This window comes from Cetorhinus maximus, chromosome 14 (genome assembly GCF_964194155.1).
Source record: "Cetorhinus maximus chromosome 14, sCetMax3.hap1.1, whole genome shotgun sequence".
Taxonomy (NCBI): Eukaryota; Metazoa; Chordata; class Chondrichthyes; order Lamniformes; family Cetorhinidae; genus Cetorhinus; species Cetorhinus maximus.
In genome coordinates this window covers 14,690,457-14,709,718 of record NC_135892.1, presented here as the reverse complement: position 1 = coordinate 14,709,718, position 19,262 = coordinate 14,690,457, and the positions used below count along the sequence as shown (strand labels likewise).

The 19,262-nt window shown below is 44.4% G+C and overlaps 1 protein-coding gene across 1 annotated transcript in view; it reads left to right on the top strand.

Moving 5' to 3' along the window:
* Window positions 1–3,480: 3,480 nt before the first annotated feature.
* Window positions 3,481–19,262, top strand: part of ehbp1 (EH domain binding protein 1) — a 387,240-nt gene continuing 371,458 nt past the window's right edge. The window contains exons 1-3 of the mRNA XM_078556541.1: window positions 3,481–3,575; window positions 3,724–3,811; window positions 7,277–7,656. Of these exons, the coding sequence (XP_078412667.1) occupies window positions 7,553–7,656 (104 nt within the window). The 5' untranslated portion in view covers window positions 3,481–3,575; window positions 3,724–3,811; window positions 7,277–7,552. The remainder of the gene's footprint in view (window positions 3,576–3,723; window positions 3,812–7,276; window positions 7,657–19,262) is intronic.

Here is a 19,262-nt window from a genome sequence, read left to right as displayed (position 1 = left end):
GGGGACTTGTCAACCCGCAACTCCAACAATTTGCTAAGTACTAATTCCCTGGTGATTGCAATTTTCTTCTTCCTTCCAATTCCTGACTTACAGCTATTTCACTCTGGGACACCACTGGCTTTTGCATTTATGGAATTTACAACACAGAAACAGGCCATTCAGTCAAACAGTTCCATGCTGATGCTTCACACGAACCACCTTCTGCCCTTCTTCATTTCACCCTATCAGCATATGCTTCTGTTCCTTTCTCCCTCATCTGTTTATCCAGTTTTCCCCTTAACTATATGTACACCATTCACCTCAGTCACTCCCTGTGGGAGCGACTTCCACATTCTCATCACTTTCTGGGTGAAGAAGTTTCTCCTGGATTCTGACTTGATTTATTAGTGACCTTCACATACTGATGGTCCTCAGGTCTGGTCTGTCCCATAATTGGAAACATACTCTCCCCATCTTCCCTATTTATCAAAACTCAAAAATAATAGCAGGTTAATTGAGGATCCCTCTATCCCTCTCCACCCATTCCTCCTTCCCTATCTCCATCCCTCTATCTCTTCTGTTATTAATTGGGTATTAATTGCTGTGCAAACCAAATTGCAGTGGGAAACTTAGCCTACAGGCCATTCCTTTTTTTTTTGTATTCTGAAAATGAGAAGAATGATGTTCTGGACTCAACAGTAGGAGGTCCAGTAATACTTTTGGGATTTTAAAAATTAAAAGTAAAAGTTTTATTAACAAAAATAAAAGAAAACTTAAGCACACAAGATTACAGTTACACAATTAAACTTAGTCTTACAACACATTTCCCAAAAAAAAGATTCTCTACTTGGTCAGACCCACAAATAAACACCTTCCAGGCAACACTTCCTTATAGATGCTTAACTATAAAATCCCAGTAATATTGCCCAAGGCAACCGGCTGTAGCTTCAATAAAGGCATACCACATGTTTCAACCTCCCCAGACAACTTGTCTCCTATTAATCTTTGCCCAACTTAATTAAATCATACACACACACACACACACACACGGCCTTTTCCACAGAATAACGCAATATTCCCCAAAACTATTTAAAACAAACATCCATTTCTCACGCAGCCTTTATATCTCTTCCTTTTTTTTCTAATTCTTTTGCAGGATGTGGGCCTCATTGGCTAGGCCAACATTTTTATTGCCCATCCCTAATTGACCTTGAGAAGGTGGTGGTGAGCTGCCTTCTTGAACCACTGCAACCCATGTGGTGTAGGTACACCCACAGTGCTGTTAGGGAGGGAGTTCCAGAATTTGACCCAGTGACAGTAAAGGAACGGCGATATATTTCCAAGTCAGGATGATGAGTGTCTTGGAGGGGAACTTCCAGGTGGTGGTGTTCCCAACTATCTGCTGCCCTTGTCCTTCTAAATGGTAGTGGTCGTGAGTTTGGAAGGTGCTGTTGAAGGAGCCTTGGTGAGTTGCTGCAGGGCACCTTGTAGATGGTACCACTGTGCGCCGGTGGTGGAAGGAATGGATATTAAAGGGGTGGGTGCCAATCAAATGGGCTGCTTTGTCCTGAATGGTGTCAAGCTTCTTGGTGTTGTTGGAGCTGCACTCATCCAGACAAGTGGAGAATATTCCATCACACTCCTGACTAGTGACTTGTAGATGGTGGACAGACTAAGGGGAGTCAGGAGTGAGTTATTCTCCTCAGATGTTCCAGCCTCTGATATGTTCTTGTAGCCATAGTATTTATATGGCTGGTCCAGTTCAGTTTCTGGTCAATGGTAAACCCCAGGATGTTGATAGTGGGGGATTCAGCAATGGTAATGCCATTGAATGTCTAGGGGAAATGGTTGAATTCTCTCTTGTTGGAGACGGTCATTGTCTGGCACTTGTGTGGCACGAATGTTACTTTCCCCTTATCAGCACAAGACTGAATGTTGTCCAGGTCTTGCTGCATATGGGCCCGGGCTGCTTCAGTATCTGAGGAGTTGTGAATGGTGCTGAACGTTGTGCAATCATCAGCAAAATCCCCATTTCTTACCTAATGATGGAGGGAAGGTTATTGATGAAACAGTTGAAGATGGTAGGCCTAGGACACTACCCTGAGGAACTCCTGCAGTGATGTCTTGGGACTGAGATGGTTGGCCTTCAACAACCAGAACCATCTTCCTATGTGCTAGGTATGACTCCAACCAGGGCGAGGGCAGTCACTCTCACCTTACCTCGGGAGTTCAGCTCTCTTGTCTGTGTTTGAACTAAAGCTGTAATAAGGTCAGGAGCTGAGTGGCCCTGACAGAACCTAAACTGAGCGTCAGTGATCGGATTAAGTGCCACCTGATAGCACTGTTGATGATCCCTTCCATTACTTTACTGATGTGGCAGTAATTGGTTGCATTGGATTTGTCCTGCTTTTTGTGTACAGGACATACCTGTACACAATTTTCCACATTGCCAGGTAGATGCCAGTGTTGTAGTTGTACTAGGGCAGTGTGGTTTGGGGCACAGCTCTGGACCCCAAGTCCTCAGTACTATTGCTTGTATGTTGCCTTTGTAGTATCCAGTGCCTTCAGCCGTTACTTGATATCACGTGGAGTGAATTGAGTTGCTTGAAGACTGGCATCTGTGATGCTGGGGACCTCAGGAGGAGGCCGAGATGGATCTCTACCCGGCACTTCTGGCTGAAGAATATTGCAAATGCTTCAGCCTTGTCTTTCATGCTGATGTGCTCGACTGTCCCATCATTGAGGATAGGGATATTTTTGGAGCCTCCTCCTCCAGTGAATTGTTTAATTGTCCACCACCATTAACGACTGGATGTGGAAGGACTACAGATCTTGGAACTGATCCATGGGTTGTGGGATTGCTTAGCTCTGTCTATCACTTGCTGTTTATGCTGTTCAACAGGCAAGTAGTCCTGTTTTATAGCTTCACCAGGTATGCCTGGTGCTGCTCCTGGCATGCCCTCCTGCACTCTTCATTGAACCAGGGTTGATCCCCTGGCTTGATGCTAGTGGCAGAGTTGGGGGGTATGCCGGGCCATGAGGTAACAGATTGTGTTCGAGTACAATCCTGCTGCTGCCGATGGCCCACAGCGCCTCATGGATGCCCAACCTTGAGTTGCTGGATCTGTTTGAAATCTATCCCATTTAGCACGGTGGTAGCACCACACAGCACGGTGGAGGGTATCCTCAATGTGAAGGCGGGACATTGTCTCCACAATGACTGTGCATTGGTCACTCCTACTGGTACTGTCATGGACAGATGCATCATGCGGCAGGCAGGTTGGCGAGGATGAGGTCAAGTATGTTTTTCCCTCATCTCTATCTGTCCTCACTTTCTGAATCCCTCTCCGGCTCTAACTTGACAACCGGAAGTGCGATAGAACCCTGCCCCCTTGCCGATGATTGACGTAGTCTCTCCCCGGTGACAGCCAATGGCCGCGGGCGCAGATTGTTGTGGGCGGGGGCCTGTTGCCGTGCGACCGGCAGCAGGTTAGGGTGAGAGAGGCAGCAGGTTCGGATGAGAGCGCCCCGCGCCGCCTCCTCTGCCCGCCTGTCACTCACTCAGTGAGCAACGTCCCGGGCGGCCCCAATACCCGGTCCCGGCCCGGGCTGCATTGTGAGGATGGAGGCGGCTCTGAGCGCTGTGCCCGGGGATTGAGGCCGCGCTGATTCTTCGAGTACCGGCCCGGGAGAGCGAGCTTCGAAAAGCCGCATTCAACCCAGGGTATTCGGTGGGAGCTGCAGCCCGGGCCCGGGGCCTCGAAACAAGGGGGGGCGGGGGGGGGGGGGGTGTTGAAGAGAATCACCCCCGTGAGGTGGAGGTGAGTGAGAGGTGAGTGAGAGGGGCTAATCTTTTGTGGGAGAGTCGGGGGGTGGGGGGGGGGGGTGTTTGGGGAGGAGAGGGGAGAGAGTCTGTTTGGGGAGGAGGGGGGAGAGAGTCTGTTTGGGGGGAAGAGGGTGGGGGAGAGAGTCTGTTTGGGGGGAAGAGGGTGGGGGAGAGAGTCTGTTTGGGGGGAAGAGGGTGGGGGAGAGAGTCTGTTTGGGGGGAAGAGGGTGGGGGAGAGAGTCTGGGGGAAGAGGGTGGGGGGAGAGAGTCTGTTTGGGGGAAGAGGGTGGGGGGAGAGAGTCTGTTTGGGGGAAGAGGGTGGGGGGAGAGAGTCTGTTTGGGGGAAGAGGGTGGGGGGAGAGAGTCTGTTTGGGGGAAGAGGGTGGTGGGGAGAGAGTCTGGGGGAAGAGCGTGGGGGGAGAGAGTCTGTTTGCGGGAAGAGGGTGGGGGGAGAGAGTCTGTTTGGGGGAAGAGGGTGGGGGGAGAGAGTCTGTTTGGGGGAAAAGGGTGGGGGGCGAGAGTCTGTTTGGGGGAAGAGGGTGGGGGGGAGAGAGTCTGTTTGGGGGAAGAGGGTGGGGGGAGAGAGTCTGTTTGGGGGAGGAGGGTGTGGGGGAGAGAGTCTGTTTGGGGGAGGAGGGTGTGGGGGAGAGAGTCTGTTTGGGGGAGGAGGGTGTGGGGGAGAGAGTCTGTTTGGGGGAGGAGGGTGTGGGGGGAGAGAGTCTGTTTGGGGGAGGAGGGTGTGGGGGAGAGAGTCTGTTTGGGGGAGGAGGGTGTGGGGGAGAGAGTCTGTTTGGGGGAGGAGGGTGTGGGGGAGAGAGTCTGTTTGGGGGAAGATGTGGGGGGAGAGTCTGTTTGGGGGAAGAGGGTGGGGGGAGAGAGTCTGTTTGGGGGAAGAGGGTGGGGGGAGAGAGTCTGTTTGGGGGAAGAGGGTGGGGGGAGAGAGTCTGTTTGGGGGAAGAGGGTGGGGGGAGAGAGTCTGTTTGGGGGAAGAGGGTGGGGGGAGAGAGTCTGTTTGGGGGAAGAGGGTGGGGGGAGAGAGTCTGTTTGGGGGAAGAGGGTGGGAGGGGAGAGTCTGTTTGGGGGAAGAGGGTGTGGGGGAGAGGGTGTGGGGGAAGAGGGTGTGGGGGAAGAGGGTGTGGCGGAAGAGGGTGTGGGGGAAGAGGGTGTGGGGGAAGAGGGTGTGGGGGAAGAGGGTGTGGGGGAAGAGGGTATGGGGGAGAGAGTCTGTTTGGGGGAAGAGGGTGGGGGGAGAGAGTCTGTTTGGGGGAAGAGGGTGGGAGGGGAGAGTCTGTTTGGGGGAAGAGGGTGTGGGGGAAGAGGGTGTGGCGGAAGAGGGTGTGGGGGAAGAGGGTGTGGGGGAAGAGGGTGTGGGGGAAGAGGGTGTGGGGGAAGAGGGTATGGGGGAGAGAGTCTGTTTGGGGGAGAGAGTCTGTTTGGGGGAGAGAGTCTGTTTGGGGGAGAGAGTCTGTTTGGGGGGAGAGAGTCTGTTTGGGGGAAGAGAGTCTGTTTGGGGGAAGAGAGTCTGTTTGGGGGAAGAGAGTCTGTTTGGGGGAAGAGAGTCTGTTTGGGGGAAGAGAGTCTGTTTGGGGGGGAAGAGAGTCTGTTTGGGGGGGAAGAGAGTCTGTTTGGGGGGGAAGAGAGTCTGTTTGGGGGGGAAGAGAGTCTGTTTGGGGGGGAAGAGAGTCTGTTTGGGGGGGAAGAGAGTCTGTTTGGGGGGGAAGAGAGTCTGTTTGGGGGGGAAGAGAGTCTGTTTGGGGGGGAAGAGAGTCTGTTTGGGGGGGAAGAGAGTCTGTTTGGGGGGGAAGAGAGTCTGTTTGGGGGGGAAGAGAGTCTGTTTGGGGGGGAAGAGAGTCTGTTTGGGGGGGAAGAGAGTCTGTTTGGGGGGGAAGAGAGTCTGTTTGGGGGGGAAGAGAGTCTGTTTGGGGGGGAAGAGAGTCTGTTTGGGGGGGAAGAGAGTCTGTTTGGGGGGGAAGAGAGTCTGTTTGGGGGGGAAGAGAGTCTGTTTGGGGGGGAAGAGAGTCTGTTTGGGGGGGAAGAGAGTCTGTTTGGGGGGGAAGAGAGTCTGTTTGGGGGGGAAGAGAGTCTGTTTGGGGGGGAAGAGAGTCTGTTTGGGGGGGAAGAGAGTCTGTTTGGGGGGGAAGAGAGTCTGTTTGGGGGGGAAGAGAGTCTGTTTGGGGGGGAAGAGAGTCTGTTTGGGGGGGAAGAGAGTCTGTTTGGGGGGGAAGAGAGTCTGTTTGGGGGGGAAGAGAGTCTGTTTGGGGGGGAAGAGAGTCTGTTTGGGGGGGAAGAGAGTCTGTTTGGGGGGGAAGAGAGTCTGTTTGGGGGGGAAGAGAGTCTGTTTGGGGGGGAAGAGAGTCTGTTTGGGGGGGAAGAGAGTCTGTTTGGGGGGGAAGAGAGTCTGTTTGGGGGGGAAGAGAGTCTGTTTGGGGGGGAAGAGAGTCTGTTTGGGGGGGGAGAGTCTGTTTGGGGGGGGAGAGTCTGTTTGGGGGGGGAGAGTCTGTTTGGGGGGGAAGAGGGTGTGGGGGAAGAGGGTGTGGGGGAGAGAGTCTGTTTGGGGGAAGAGGGTGGGGGAGAGAGTCTGTTTGGGGGAAGAGGGTGTGGGGGAGAGAGTCTGGGGGAAGAGGGTGGGGGGAGAGAGTCTGTTTGGGGGAAGAGGGTGGGGGGAGAGAGTCTGTTTGGGCGAAGGGGGTCGGGGGGAGAGAGTCTGTTTGGGGGAAGAGGGCGGGGGGGGAGAGAGTCTGTTTGGGGGAAGAGGGTGGGGGGAGAGAGTCTGTTTGGGGAAAAGGGTGTGGGCGGGGGAGCTTGTTTTGTGGCGGGGGAGTCTGTAATTTTTGAGACTGCACATTCTCAGCTGAGAAAGGAAAGGCTCCATCTGACATATTTGCTCTTATACTTTGTCACTGTGTCAGTAAATGTCTGCAGATTTTGTGCAGTGATAAATGTTCAAAGGGGTTTATTTGCATCTGTTATGTTGGTCATGGTTTACTTATTTTCCCTCCCTATCAGCTTTGTGTTAATTGTGATCATTTGTTGCATAAACTTCTCTACCAGTCAAGTGCATATTTTAAAAATAAGAAGTTAAGGCGATGAGTGTTTTTGTTACAGTAATGAATAATGCACATTGTTTCAGAGACAAACATGTAAATGTTACTGACCTGGTGAAACCCAGACATTTCTCAATGGTATGTTGTGCAGAAATGTTTAGATCAACATTTGCTTGATGTAGAAAAGTGAAGATAAATAACACATGCCTAGCTCCTCAGCTTGAACTGTCCGAAGCCAATATTCAATTCTTAACATTCATATCAATGTATAAAAAGAAAATAGTTTTTTATAATCAGTTTAAAATTTTGGTAAAGCCCTTCTGTTGGTTTCTGCTGTTGTCTTCAGTATTTTGCCAACAGCATTGTTGTAGTTACATTGCAAATTATCCTGTTTGCATTTTATTATAAACTGCTATCCATGTCTCAGTTTCCAGGCCTGATGATTCAACATCATTTAATCCAAGAGGAATGACTACATGAATTGACAGTTACTTCCTGCCACAGTCATGCAGGTTACTGGAGTACTTTGCAATCCACATTGGAATGTGTCATCCTATTTGTGATTTTTCCTTTAAATGAACAATGAGAAAGAAATGTTATCGCTCATAAAGGATCTACTCTTGTGCTTCTAATTATAAACTTGGAAAACCTAAGTTGTGTTCTGGACCTGAACTCATCTGCCCAAAAGCAAGTTATAATAATCATGGCTTCAGTTTGGAAACGACTGCAACGTGTAGGGAAGCATGCATCCAAGTTCCAATTTGTGGCTTCGTACCAAGAATTAATGGTAGAGTGCACAAAGAAATGGTAAGTATAATAAATTTATTGTTGTATTAGATTTGTAAGTGGTAGTGTTGGCATGCAGCCATCCCATCCTGCCACTAACGATGTGATTTATTCTTTGCAAAGACCAACTCTCACGATGGGGATTGGGCGGGGCTGAGAAACCTCCGATGTTCAACGAGAGCGGAAGGGCACACTCTTGCTTTTGTTCTATTAAAATTGTAAATGGGTTCATATGATTAATAGGTTGGTAATGATCATCATCCAGCTTTTGGAATGCTCTGAATTTGATTTTCATTTGTAATCAGATTGCCAGATAAGTTTTTTACAGCACTGGCAAGGGACTGATACATAAAGGAATTGGGACTTTTCAGCTGGCAGGTTCTCATCTATTTGCAATACTATATTAGGAACACCATCATTTGCCACTAATATATAGTGTACCTTGGTGGTACTTGTGCCATTACCTTAGGGCTCAACATCTTTTTGTATGATCAGTCACCCAAGATTAAGGACACGATTACTACCAAGACCAATGATACAGCAATAGTACGCACAGTTAGTTGGACATGGGTGGTTTTGCCACACTGAGGCAGTGATCGTGATATCATTTTAAAGGTGGACATTTGAAATAGAGGTAGATACAGGATTATAGGGAGGGTGCTAGGTGTAGGATTAGTTTTCGATTGCAGTAGCAAAGAATTGCAAATATCTGTGGCTCTAACAGTTGAAAAGACAGTATTGTGTTTTATTAATGTACTACACATTCTTTTGAAGGTCATTCTGCTCTTTGTAGGCTAGCCAGTGGCCTCTCTAGGGGCTAGACATCTTATCTAGGTACTAGCATTTTGAATAAGAAGATAGATAGTCCAGTGTTTACAATGTTAGCATGCTGCACAGAGTAGTAAAGAGCACACTTGAACAGGTTCTGCGTTGATTTAAAGTCAGGAGTTCTGATGAGATCAGCAGTTTGGCAGATGATGGGAAAACTGGAATTCCAAATGTACTGGTGCTGATCTCTGTAGCTGGGAAGCATGTTTAGCACAGAGGGAATATTTCCGGCTAGCTCTTTCAAGTCTGCGGCAGGTCCAGACTTGGATATGTAGGTGGGTGCATGTCGGAGCTGTAAGCACGTAGATCAATTGATTGATCAACTGTTACTAGCAAGAGTAAAAGAGGTGACTGCTGCTGAGTGGAGATGTGTGGGTGGATGGGTGGAGTTCATGCTCCATTAGGGCAGGTGATCAATGATTCACTATACCACTACATTGTGAGAGCTTATTAAAACATTTCCTGTAATCTGATGGTTTTAATGAATGTTCCAGTGTTCTGAAACAATGACAACCTGATTAAGATGCATGTGTGTCTCATATGTTAATCAGCTTCACTTTCTGACACGAATATTTGTTATAACCATATTTATATTGAGTGTCAGAATTAAGAAAATTGGAAGTAAGTATATCGTGATCCTTTGTTTATATAAAAACACTTTGTAGGTATAATATTCAGTACAGTTTTAAATCAAAATTGCTCAACAAAACTGGCATTGAGAAGGATTGCAAACCTAGTTCAAATATCATGTTTTGTAAGCCAAGTATTTTGTATTGTGCTTGTTCATTTTATTTGTTTACTTTCAGAATAATAAGACAAATCCAGAACAGAATTATTTAAAGTTTAATGGTTTTCCAAATGCTTTGCACTGTATTGTCACCTTATCGAGGTACATGTCTGCCATTGGAAAAGGTTCCTTGCTGCTTTTGGTATATTCTGACCCCCTGGTGAACTGAGGCACAGATTAGTACAAAACGAACTGAACCACTCTTTAATTGGTCAGAATGCTTCTGTGAATTCTTTTGTTCTAATAAGCTCATGGGAGCAATAATATTATTTTGAATGTGAACATGTAATTTTGTGCAGTAGGATATGTTCTATCTAAACTATAAAAATAACATTCAAACCGTTTACTAGTCGCTTGAACCCCAAGAGTGTTTGAAAACCTTAAACCTGATCTTAGACATCTATCCTTGTATATATTTTTTAAAAACTTCTTTTGAAGATTTTTATTGTACTCCAGTTGGAAAATTTGCGCTGTCCTGATCTGTATCGTGCCACAGGAAATGTTTCACGTGATGCTAATTTGCGAGTTAAAATAAGGCCTGTTGACTGGAAGAGAAGTGTTTACTGACAAATAATTCTGGTTTACAGAGAATAGCAAATCCCTTAAAGAATACAAGACATCTTACCTGATCAGGGAACTCGGAAATGCTAAATCATGAAAACAAAGTTCAATAAATGCGTAACTGTCATCTAAATTCTAGAGATAACAGCTTTGAAATTACTTCAAGATGTTTTTTTCCCTTAAAACACACTGATTTTCATGAAATGGTTTTGTCCAGTATCTGCCAATTCACTTCATATGAATGTGTAAAAATTGTTAAGATTTAATGCAATCATTGCAAGTTAATCAAAGTATTCTGCAGTTGATTACCCGGAAGATATATGGGAGTGAAGATGCCACAATGATTAAAGAAGAATGCTTTTGATGAGGTTGTTTAGAGAGGAATATTCAGCCAGCACTAAATGGTATAGCCGGTGAGCACTCCCATTTGGCGCTCTGAAATAAAGCCATGTATGTCTTTCTGAATGTTTGAGACACACAGTTGAATGGACATCATATGTGAAGGTCAAAATACAAATGGAATTACTCCTAACAGTGCAGTATAATATTAGAGAATAATATTTCTGCAGATGTTTTAGTTGAAAACATTGTTTAAGATTTTTGTGATGAGCATGGCATATGAAATGCAGTGAGACTTACTGCCTGTTACAGCTATAGACTTTTGTCCTCTTCCTCTGTGTCATTAACATGTCGATTCTTAATGACATCATTTGCAAGTACTGGTTTAGCATCTACATGTGCTAACACTCAATTATACTTCCCTGCTTTCACCACTGATTTACCCTAATATTTTATCTTCCATGTGTCCACCTATTCCACTATCCTGTCTGTCCCCTTTAAAGTGTATTACTGTCTTCCTTTGTGTTTGCTACACTTTATTTTACACTTCACTACATGCATTTTGAAATTGTGTCCTGAATCTCTCTCCAGGTCATTAAGATCAGAAGCAACAGTTGTCCTAGTGCTGAACCGTGGGAAACTCCTCTATCTCCCTGCAGTCTGAAAAACAGCCATTATCACAACTGTTTTCTACCCCTTAGCTAATTCTGTTTCCATGCTGCTCATTTTATCCCACGGACTTCAGTTTTATTAATAAGCCTGATATGTGGCACTCCAAACTCCTTTTGAAAGTCCATACCTACACCACATGGACTACAAGGGTTCGAGAAGACAGCTAGGGATGGGCAATAAATCCTGGCCGAGCCAGTGATGCCCACATCCAATGAATAAAAAAAGATATGCACAACGTCAATTACATTGCCCTCTGAAACTCATCAAAAACTCAATCAAGCTCGTCAAACATGATTTTTCCTTAACAAATCCGAGCTGGCTCTTTTATTAGCCCATGCATGTCCAAGTAGCTGTTAATTTTCCCCTGGATTATTGCTTCTAAAATCTTCCCCACTACCAATGTTAACTAACTAACCTGGAGTTGCTGGATTTGTTCTTCTCCTCTTTCACTGAACAAGGCTGTAATATTTGCAATCCTCCAGTTGTGTGACACAACCCCCCTATCTAAGGAGGATTGGAAGATTGTGGTCTGCCTCATATCCTTGCTTGCCTCAGCAACCAAGGATGCATTCCATCTGAACTTGGTGACTTACCTACTTCAAATACTGCTAGCCTTCCTAGTGCCTCTTATTTATCTATTTTTAACTCACCCAGTATATTGGTACCCTCTTTGTTTACTGACTTTGGTAAATTCCTCTTCCTTGATAAACATCGACGCAAAGTACGTTTGACATATTTGTGATGATGAATCATTTTTAAAGATGGTGCTCTGAACGTTGGTCTGTGAGAACAGAAAGGGATGCACAAATGCACAATTCACAAACTTGCAAAAGTGGTAAGCAAGTCTTTTTGTCTATTCACTGAATCTTGTGGAGATTCAAATGGATCTGAATGTTCTCTGCAACACTAACCTATGGTGTTAATTAACATCAAACTACAGAAATTCTTGGCTAGTTTTGACAAGACGCATTAATAAACATTATCTTGGAAATAGTTTTTTTTTAACATCAACATTAATAAACAGTGGTAATCTGAGACTGAGTTTTGTAAATATATTATGAATAATGACAGTTGGGGGAAGGAAAGTCATTCAGAAAGCTATAATTAATGAAAAGACTGATGAGATGAGCAATAAGATAAGTGCATTTAAAATTGAAAGGGGATTTATTGAAAAAGTTAATCAAACTCAAAAACGATAAAACTCCTGGTCTGGATGGATTGAAAAAAATCTAGGGAAGGCAATACAGAAGCATTACTACAAACATTTAATAATTTGGTAGAAAAAGATGTAGTGCCAGAGGACTGGAGGATAGCTGATGTAATTAGTATATTTAAGAAAAGGACAGAACATGTCCAGGGACTTTTAGACAAATCAGCTTAACCTCTGATAAGAAAAATAATGGAACATCTTGAAATGAGAAATATAATGATGAATAGGCAGCATGGATATCAAAAGAGAAAATTTTGCTTGACCAACCTTATTGACTTTTTTGAGGAGGGAACAGAGAGCAGACAATGGTAATGTAGTAGATGTAAGTTATCTACGTTTTCTAAAAGCCTTCGATATGAGGTGTTGCATAATATACTAATGAATAAGATTAGAGAATATAGAGAATAATAGAGAATCAGGGAACAAGTGGCAGAATGGATTGCAAGCTGGCTTCAAGACAGAAAGCAGAGAGTGGGAGTAAAGGGTTGTGATTCAGAGTGGTGGGAAGTGGTCTTCCACAAGGATCAGTGTTGGGACCACTGCTGTTCCCAATTTACGTTAACAATTTGGACCTTGGAATCAAAAAAAACAATTTTTGAATTTGCGATTGACACTAAATTTGTGGGGGTGGGGTGGAGGATAGTCGATACTGAGGAAGATTGCAACAAGTTACAGGAGAACAGAGTGGGAAAATGATTGGCAAATTAAGTTCAATGCAGATAAATATGAGATGTTATATTTTGATTGGAAGAATAGGAAGATCAGCTATTATTTGAAGTGTGCGAGTCTATGTGGGGCCGAGGAACAAAGGAGTCTCAGAGTATAAATACAACAATCACCAAAAGTTGTACCACAACAAGTTAGGAAGGACATAAAAAAAAGAAAAGAACACTAGGCTTTATTCCTAGAGGGATGGAATTGAAAAGAGAGGAAGTTATGCTAAACCTGTATCACAGCTTGGTTGTAATGCGTGCAGTATGTTCTCCATATTATAGCAAGGATGTTGGGGCACTGGAAAGGGTGCGAAGAAGATTTACAATGATGATACCAGAAATGTGTGGGTATATGTTAAGAAATGTGGACTTGCCTTGTTCAGGGCAGAGGCTGAGGATGAAATTTCCCTTTTGGCCTAAGAATTCTGGCACATGGTGCAGACCGTGGCAGGCCGCGCATACTCGGTTTTCTGTGTTTCTTTTGACAGCTGCAGGGATCGGGTAGTGGGCCTGTGTGGTGCAAAAACAATGACCATGGAACCTAGTTTTGGTGCCATAACAAGGGGAGCCCTGGGACACAGAAGGAGGTGACCGGGGAAGGAACCACTGGAAGGAGACCACTGGTCGGAACCACCAGGGAGAGAGCACTGGAAGGCTGAAGAGACTTCAGGCAGCAGAAATGCTACTGTTGGCAGGTTCCAGGTAGTGAGGGCACAGGAGAAGCCCTGGTGAGCTGAAAAGACAGCAGAAGGTCGGTGATTCCATGTTGTGTGCCACTGGGGCAAAGGTAGATGTTTTGGAGCAGTGGTGTTCTGCTTGGTGTGGCTGAAGAGCTAGAGTTGTGTCCATGAGTTGATGCTGGAGTGCAGCATCGGGGTACCAGTAGAACGTAGTCTCAGGAGATGAGATTATACCATAGAGAGGTGAGCAGTTGTCGAGGCAGTTCGAGTGACTTTTGGAGGGAATTGAGCTAGATCTTCGAAAGTGAAGATTTGAAATCCCTCATGAAGGAGAGTGAGTTTTAAAGAGATTGTGTGAAACAAAATGGGCACTGACATTTGGATGGGTAGCTGGGATCTGTGTCTTGGCCACATCTGCCATTTATGGTAACATCTCCATTTATGGTGCAATGTGGTGTGTTTGACCACAGTTTGCTTGTTAATTCATATTCACCTCATGTTAATTCTGAATGTTAGCGTATAAGATAGATATTGTAAATTGTTACTTTTCTGACTTTGTATAGTACAGTTTTTATTTGTTTAAAACCAGGGAATTTTGTGGCTTTATTCTCTTCCTAAGTACCTGGGATCTTAAACTTTGTTTACTTTCAACAAAAAGCTACTCGTCCTTAACCAGATCGTAACAACGTATCTGGTAAGGATTGACACGCTGGGTCTCTTTTTTTTCTCAAACAAAAGCCTGAGGGTTGACCTTATGGAAGTCTTTAAAATTATGGAAGGTTTTCATAGAGTGGATACGGAGAGTGTTTCCTCTTGTGGGACCGAGCATAACTAGAGGCCGTCAATATAATTCCAACACCAAGAATTCCAGTAGGGAATTCAGAAGAAATATCTTTAGCCAAGGAGTGGTAAGAATGTGGAACTCGCTATCACAGTGGGTGGTTGAAGCGAATTGGAAAGGTGCATCTAAGGGGAAGCTAGACAAATAAAAGGGAGAAGGGAATAGAGGGTTACGATGGTAGATTTGGATGAGGAAAGATGAGAGGAGGTTCGATTGGAGCATAAACACCGACATGAGAACATAAGAAATAGGAACAGGAGTAGACCATTCGGCCCCTCGAGCCTGCTCCGCTATTCAATAATATCATGGTTGATCATCTTGTGTTTTGATTCCCACATTCGCATCTAACCCCGATAACCTTTGATTCCCTTGCCTAACAAGAATCTATCTACCTCCACCTTAAAAATATTCAATGACCCCCACCCCCACCACCTTCTGAGGCAGAGAATTCCAAAGTCGCACAACCCTCTGAGAGAATAAATTTCTCTTCATCTCTGCCCTAAAAGGGTGACCCCTAATTTTAAAACAGTGCCTCCTAGTTCTGAACTCACCCACAAGAGGAAACATCCTTTTGACGTCTACCTTGCCAAGGCCGTTCAGGATCTTGTATACTTCAATCAAATCACCCCTCACTCTTCTAAACTCCAGTGGAAATCAGCCCAGTCTGTCCAACCTTTTCTCATAAGACAACCCACTCATTCCAGGTATCAATCTAGTAAACCTCTTTTGAACCACCTCCAATGCATTTACATCCTTCCTTAAATAAGGAGACCATTTGAGTATTTGAGGTATGGTCTCACCAATGCAATGGACTGGTTGGGCTGAATGGCCTGTTTTTGTGCCGTATCCTATGTAATCCTATGCAATGATGCACTCCCAAGTCAGGTATAGTCCCAAACCCAGAAAAGCAGAAGTGGGACACTTCCTCTGTTTTGTGCTCAGACTGCGTGGCTGGTATGACAGGATTGGGACTACTCAAACTCATTTCATAAAAACCTTTTATAAACAGGCAAAATTTATGTTTATCATTTAACTAGTCAATCTTCCTTGGCATCGTTGCCCATGATGACAAGACTTTGGATAAAATTGCATTAGAGGGGCTAGAGATTTATTTGGACTAATTTTGGAGTCATAGGACCTGATTATTTTTATATTATTATTTTCTATCTCGGCATTTATAATAGAAAGTACCTTGGTAAATGTGACATGCAGTAATTAGACCCTCCTGCCAGTGGTTACTCTGTATTACCCCATCGAGGGGGATATAATTATAGTGACAGATTTAGAGAGGAAGATATCATTATAGCTGTGAGCATAGGAATTTATAAAGGAAAAGGTGAAGGGAAGTTTTTTGCAGATGTAAAATGTCTAAGATATCTAATATTTCTCTTAGAGTTAGGTGAAGTTGCTAAGTTTACAATTTTTAAAATTAGTATATTTCATCCTAAAAGTTTAGTATGGTGGTATTAATATTTTATAGAAAGTACTCAAGACCTTTTTCCCCAAAGTGGTTGTGAGTTTTCATTGAAAATAATGGAAATTAGAATGGAATTTCTTCCTTTTTAACTGGAAATTTTGAAAGTGCAATAGTTTAAAAAAAAAAGTTTTTTGTGTTTCTCGTAGAGTTGAATTCTAAATGATTTTACAGCAAGTTGCTAGTTTCCTAACGTTTATACAGGAAATGTTTAAAAAAACTCCAATCATGTTTGCATTAAGTTACATATATGTATAACCCTGTTAATATGAATGATTTAGTCTAAATATATGTAATAACCTATGCAGGCGGGAAATGAGCACAATTTCTCATTAAATAATTTAGATGTATCAAGTCCCTTTTTAAAATGCTGTCATATCAAGAGTTGTAATAAGGAGGTTCTTATGAATTATAAACCAGGATCTTAAACTTACATAGGTATGAGGGGAGAGCTGGCTAAGGTTAATTGGGTCAATAGACTGGCAGTAAATGAACAGTGGGAGACATTTAAAGAAACAATTCAACATGTTCAACAAAAGTACATTCCATTGAAAAACAAAAACTCATCAATTAAGACCTATGTGTGGCTCACACAGGAAGTTCAGGGTAGTATTAGATTGAAAGAAGAGGCTTACAATCTTGCAAAAAGTTGTAGCAAGCCTGAGGAATGGGAGTGTTTAAGAAACCAGCAACAGGACAACCAAAAAGTTGACGAGGGAAAAAGTAGCATATCAGAGTAAACCAGACTGAAGTTTAAAAACAGACTGGAAGAGCTTTTATTAGTATATAAAAACGGAAAAAGTAACTAAAGTAAACGTTGGTCCAGTTGAAGCAAAGGCAGGAAAAATTATCATGGGAAATGAGGAAATGGCAGAGATGTTGAACAAATATTTTGTGTCTGTCTCTGTAGTAAAAGACACAAGTTTCATACCAAAAATTGACAGTAATCTAGGGGTTAAAAAGAGTGGAGAAATTAAGGAAATTAATATCAGCAGAGAAAAAGTGTTGGTGAAACTTAAAGGACTGAAATCCAACAAATCCCTGGGCCTTGATGGCCTACACCCACTGGTTCTAAAAGAGCGAGCTGCAGAGATAGTGGATGTATAGCTATGATAGCTACGACTTTCCAAAATTCCTTAGATTTGGGAATGGCCTCATTAGATTGGAAGTGGTAAGTTACATCGCTTTTCAAGAAAGGAGGGAGAGAGAATATATTTAACTACAAGCCAGTTTAGCCTAACATCAGTCATTGAGAAAATGCTGGAATCTATTATTAAGGAAGTCTTAACAATGCACTTAGAAAAACAGTAAAATTAGACAAGTCAACATGGTTTTACTAAAGAGAAGCCCTGTGTGACACACTTATTTAGAGTTTTTTTGAGGATGTAACTAGTAGGGTAGATAAAGCGGAACCAATAGATGTGGTATACCTGGATTTCCAAAAGGCATTTCTCAAGGTGCAACACAAAAGGTTAATAGGCAAGATAAGGGCTCATGGAGTTGGGGGTAATATATTAGCATGGATAGAGGATTGGTTAATAGATAGGAAACAGAGAGTGGGCATAAACAAACAAAGCATTTTCATGTTCCATTAATGACTTAGATGAAGAGACAGAGTAATGTATCAAAGTTTGCTGATGATACAAAGCCAGTGGAAAGGTAAGCTGAGAGGATGACACCGAGTGGCCGCAAAGAGATATAGACAGGTTAAGTGAGTGGGTAACATGATGGCAGATGGAATATGATGTAGGGAAGTGTGCAGCTACTCGCTTTGGGCATAAGAATAGCGAAGGAGAATAGATTTTTAAGACATGAGAAACTTGTAAATGTTGGTGTGCTTGTACAAGGAACGCAGAAAGTTAGCATTTCAGTCGGTGGGCGCGCGCAAAAATCGGAAACGCGCCTGCCGGCAATTAAGAGGCCAATTAGTGCAATTAAAGTTGTAATTGTCTCTGATTTTTTTGTGGTCTGTTATGGTTGGTGGACGGGTGAATTGGCCAGGCGGACTTTGCATTTTTCATGAGATCTCATCCAAGGGCGGGATGAGGTTTCTGTTATTAAATAAAAAAAATGTATGGACAGAATTTTTATCTTGTATATGTTCAGGTGACAGTTATGCATGGTCATTTTTTTTCTGGATTTTACAAACTTTATTTATTGGTTTTAAAGTCTTCAGCTCCATGAGGCAGCTCATTGCCTTCAGGGATCTTTAATTGCGCTCTCGCCAGCGCCTGTGCTTACGTCAGCGTCTGCCCTCCTCCCACCCCCACCCTGGCAGCGCTGAGCATTTCAGCGTGGGCTGCAGGCTGGCTGGCCGTTAATTGGCCAGCCAACATGAAATCGTGGTCGGGGGCCAGTCGTGGTTGGTGGTCTGTTTCCCCGGCTGCTCCTGGGCCCGCCGGTCGCACCCTCACGCCAGCCTAAAAATCCTGCCCTTAAGACTGGGATAGACAGATTTTTGGTGCCTTGAAATCGAGGGAAGTGGGCAGGAAAGTGGAAACCCAAGATCAGCCATGATCATACTGAATGGTGGAGCAGGCTCAACAGACCATTTGGTATACTTGTTTCTATTTCTTGTGCCCTTGTGTATTATGTTTAAGCAATGATGGAAGAAACTCCTCTGATTGGTATGATGTATCAAATATGTTAGCATAGCGCTTGATGAGTAGTGGTCAGCCTGGTTGTCATCTCTTACCTTCAGCTCTCGCCATCGGCTAGCAGTATAACTATTGCAAAAAGAGAGCTGAGTGCATAAGCCTCTCTCACAAACATGTAGCCTCTTTATCAGCAAGCCCTATGTAGTGCCTCCCCCTGGCAACATAGTTAAACTGGATACCTTGTGAAACTACAGTGGACTTAGGGAAGGCCCTCTGCCATCTGGTTGTGCGCTGGTGCCCTCGAACCAGACCCCCAGCTATGGGTATATGGCCCAATGTTTTGTGGATGTGGTGGGAGAGAAGAGGGCTAAGGGAGTAAACACTGACAGAACATCCGGAGTGGAGACCCATAGGCGGTAATCTGTCATTTCAGGCGGCTTTCCGGAACCAGAGCTGGTACCAAACAGTATTGGTTTTATCCTTTCCTTTAGACAATACTACCAATGCTGAGAGGGAGATCCTGATGCTGGGGCAACTTAGGGCCTGCATACTATTTGCCCAGACCTGTGCCCTAGAGAGGATACTCCAGCTTCATAGTTTATGTTGGCACAATATAGATAGAAAACAGTTACCGGTTATAAGCTCTCACTCAGTTGGCGTAGAACACGAGCGCCAGGGGTTACTTCTGACAGTATGAAAGATCGTCACAAGTTATTGGATAGCCACTGCCCGTCTCAAGCTGGGCAGCCCCCAGTTAGCTAGGCGCTGTTTCGCCATGGCCTGCTTGCTTCAATGGTTGCTTGGAGCTTAGAGAATCATCTCTTGACAGGTGGGTTGCTACCTATGCACCAGGCAAGACAAACTCAACAAAGAAAATACCAATCCTTCACATTGCAAGCTGGAACTTGAGGAGCATGCACCCTGG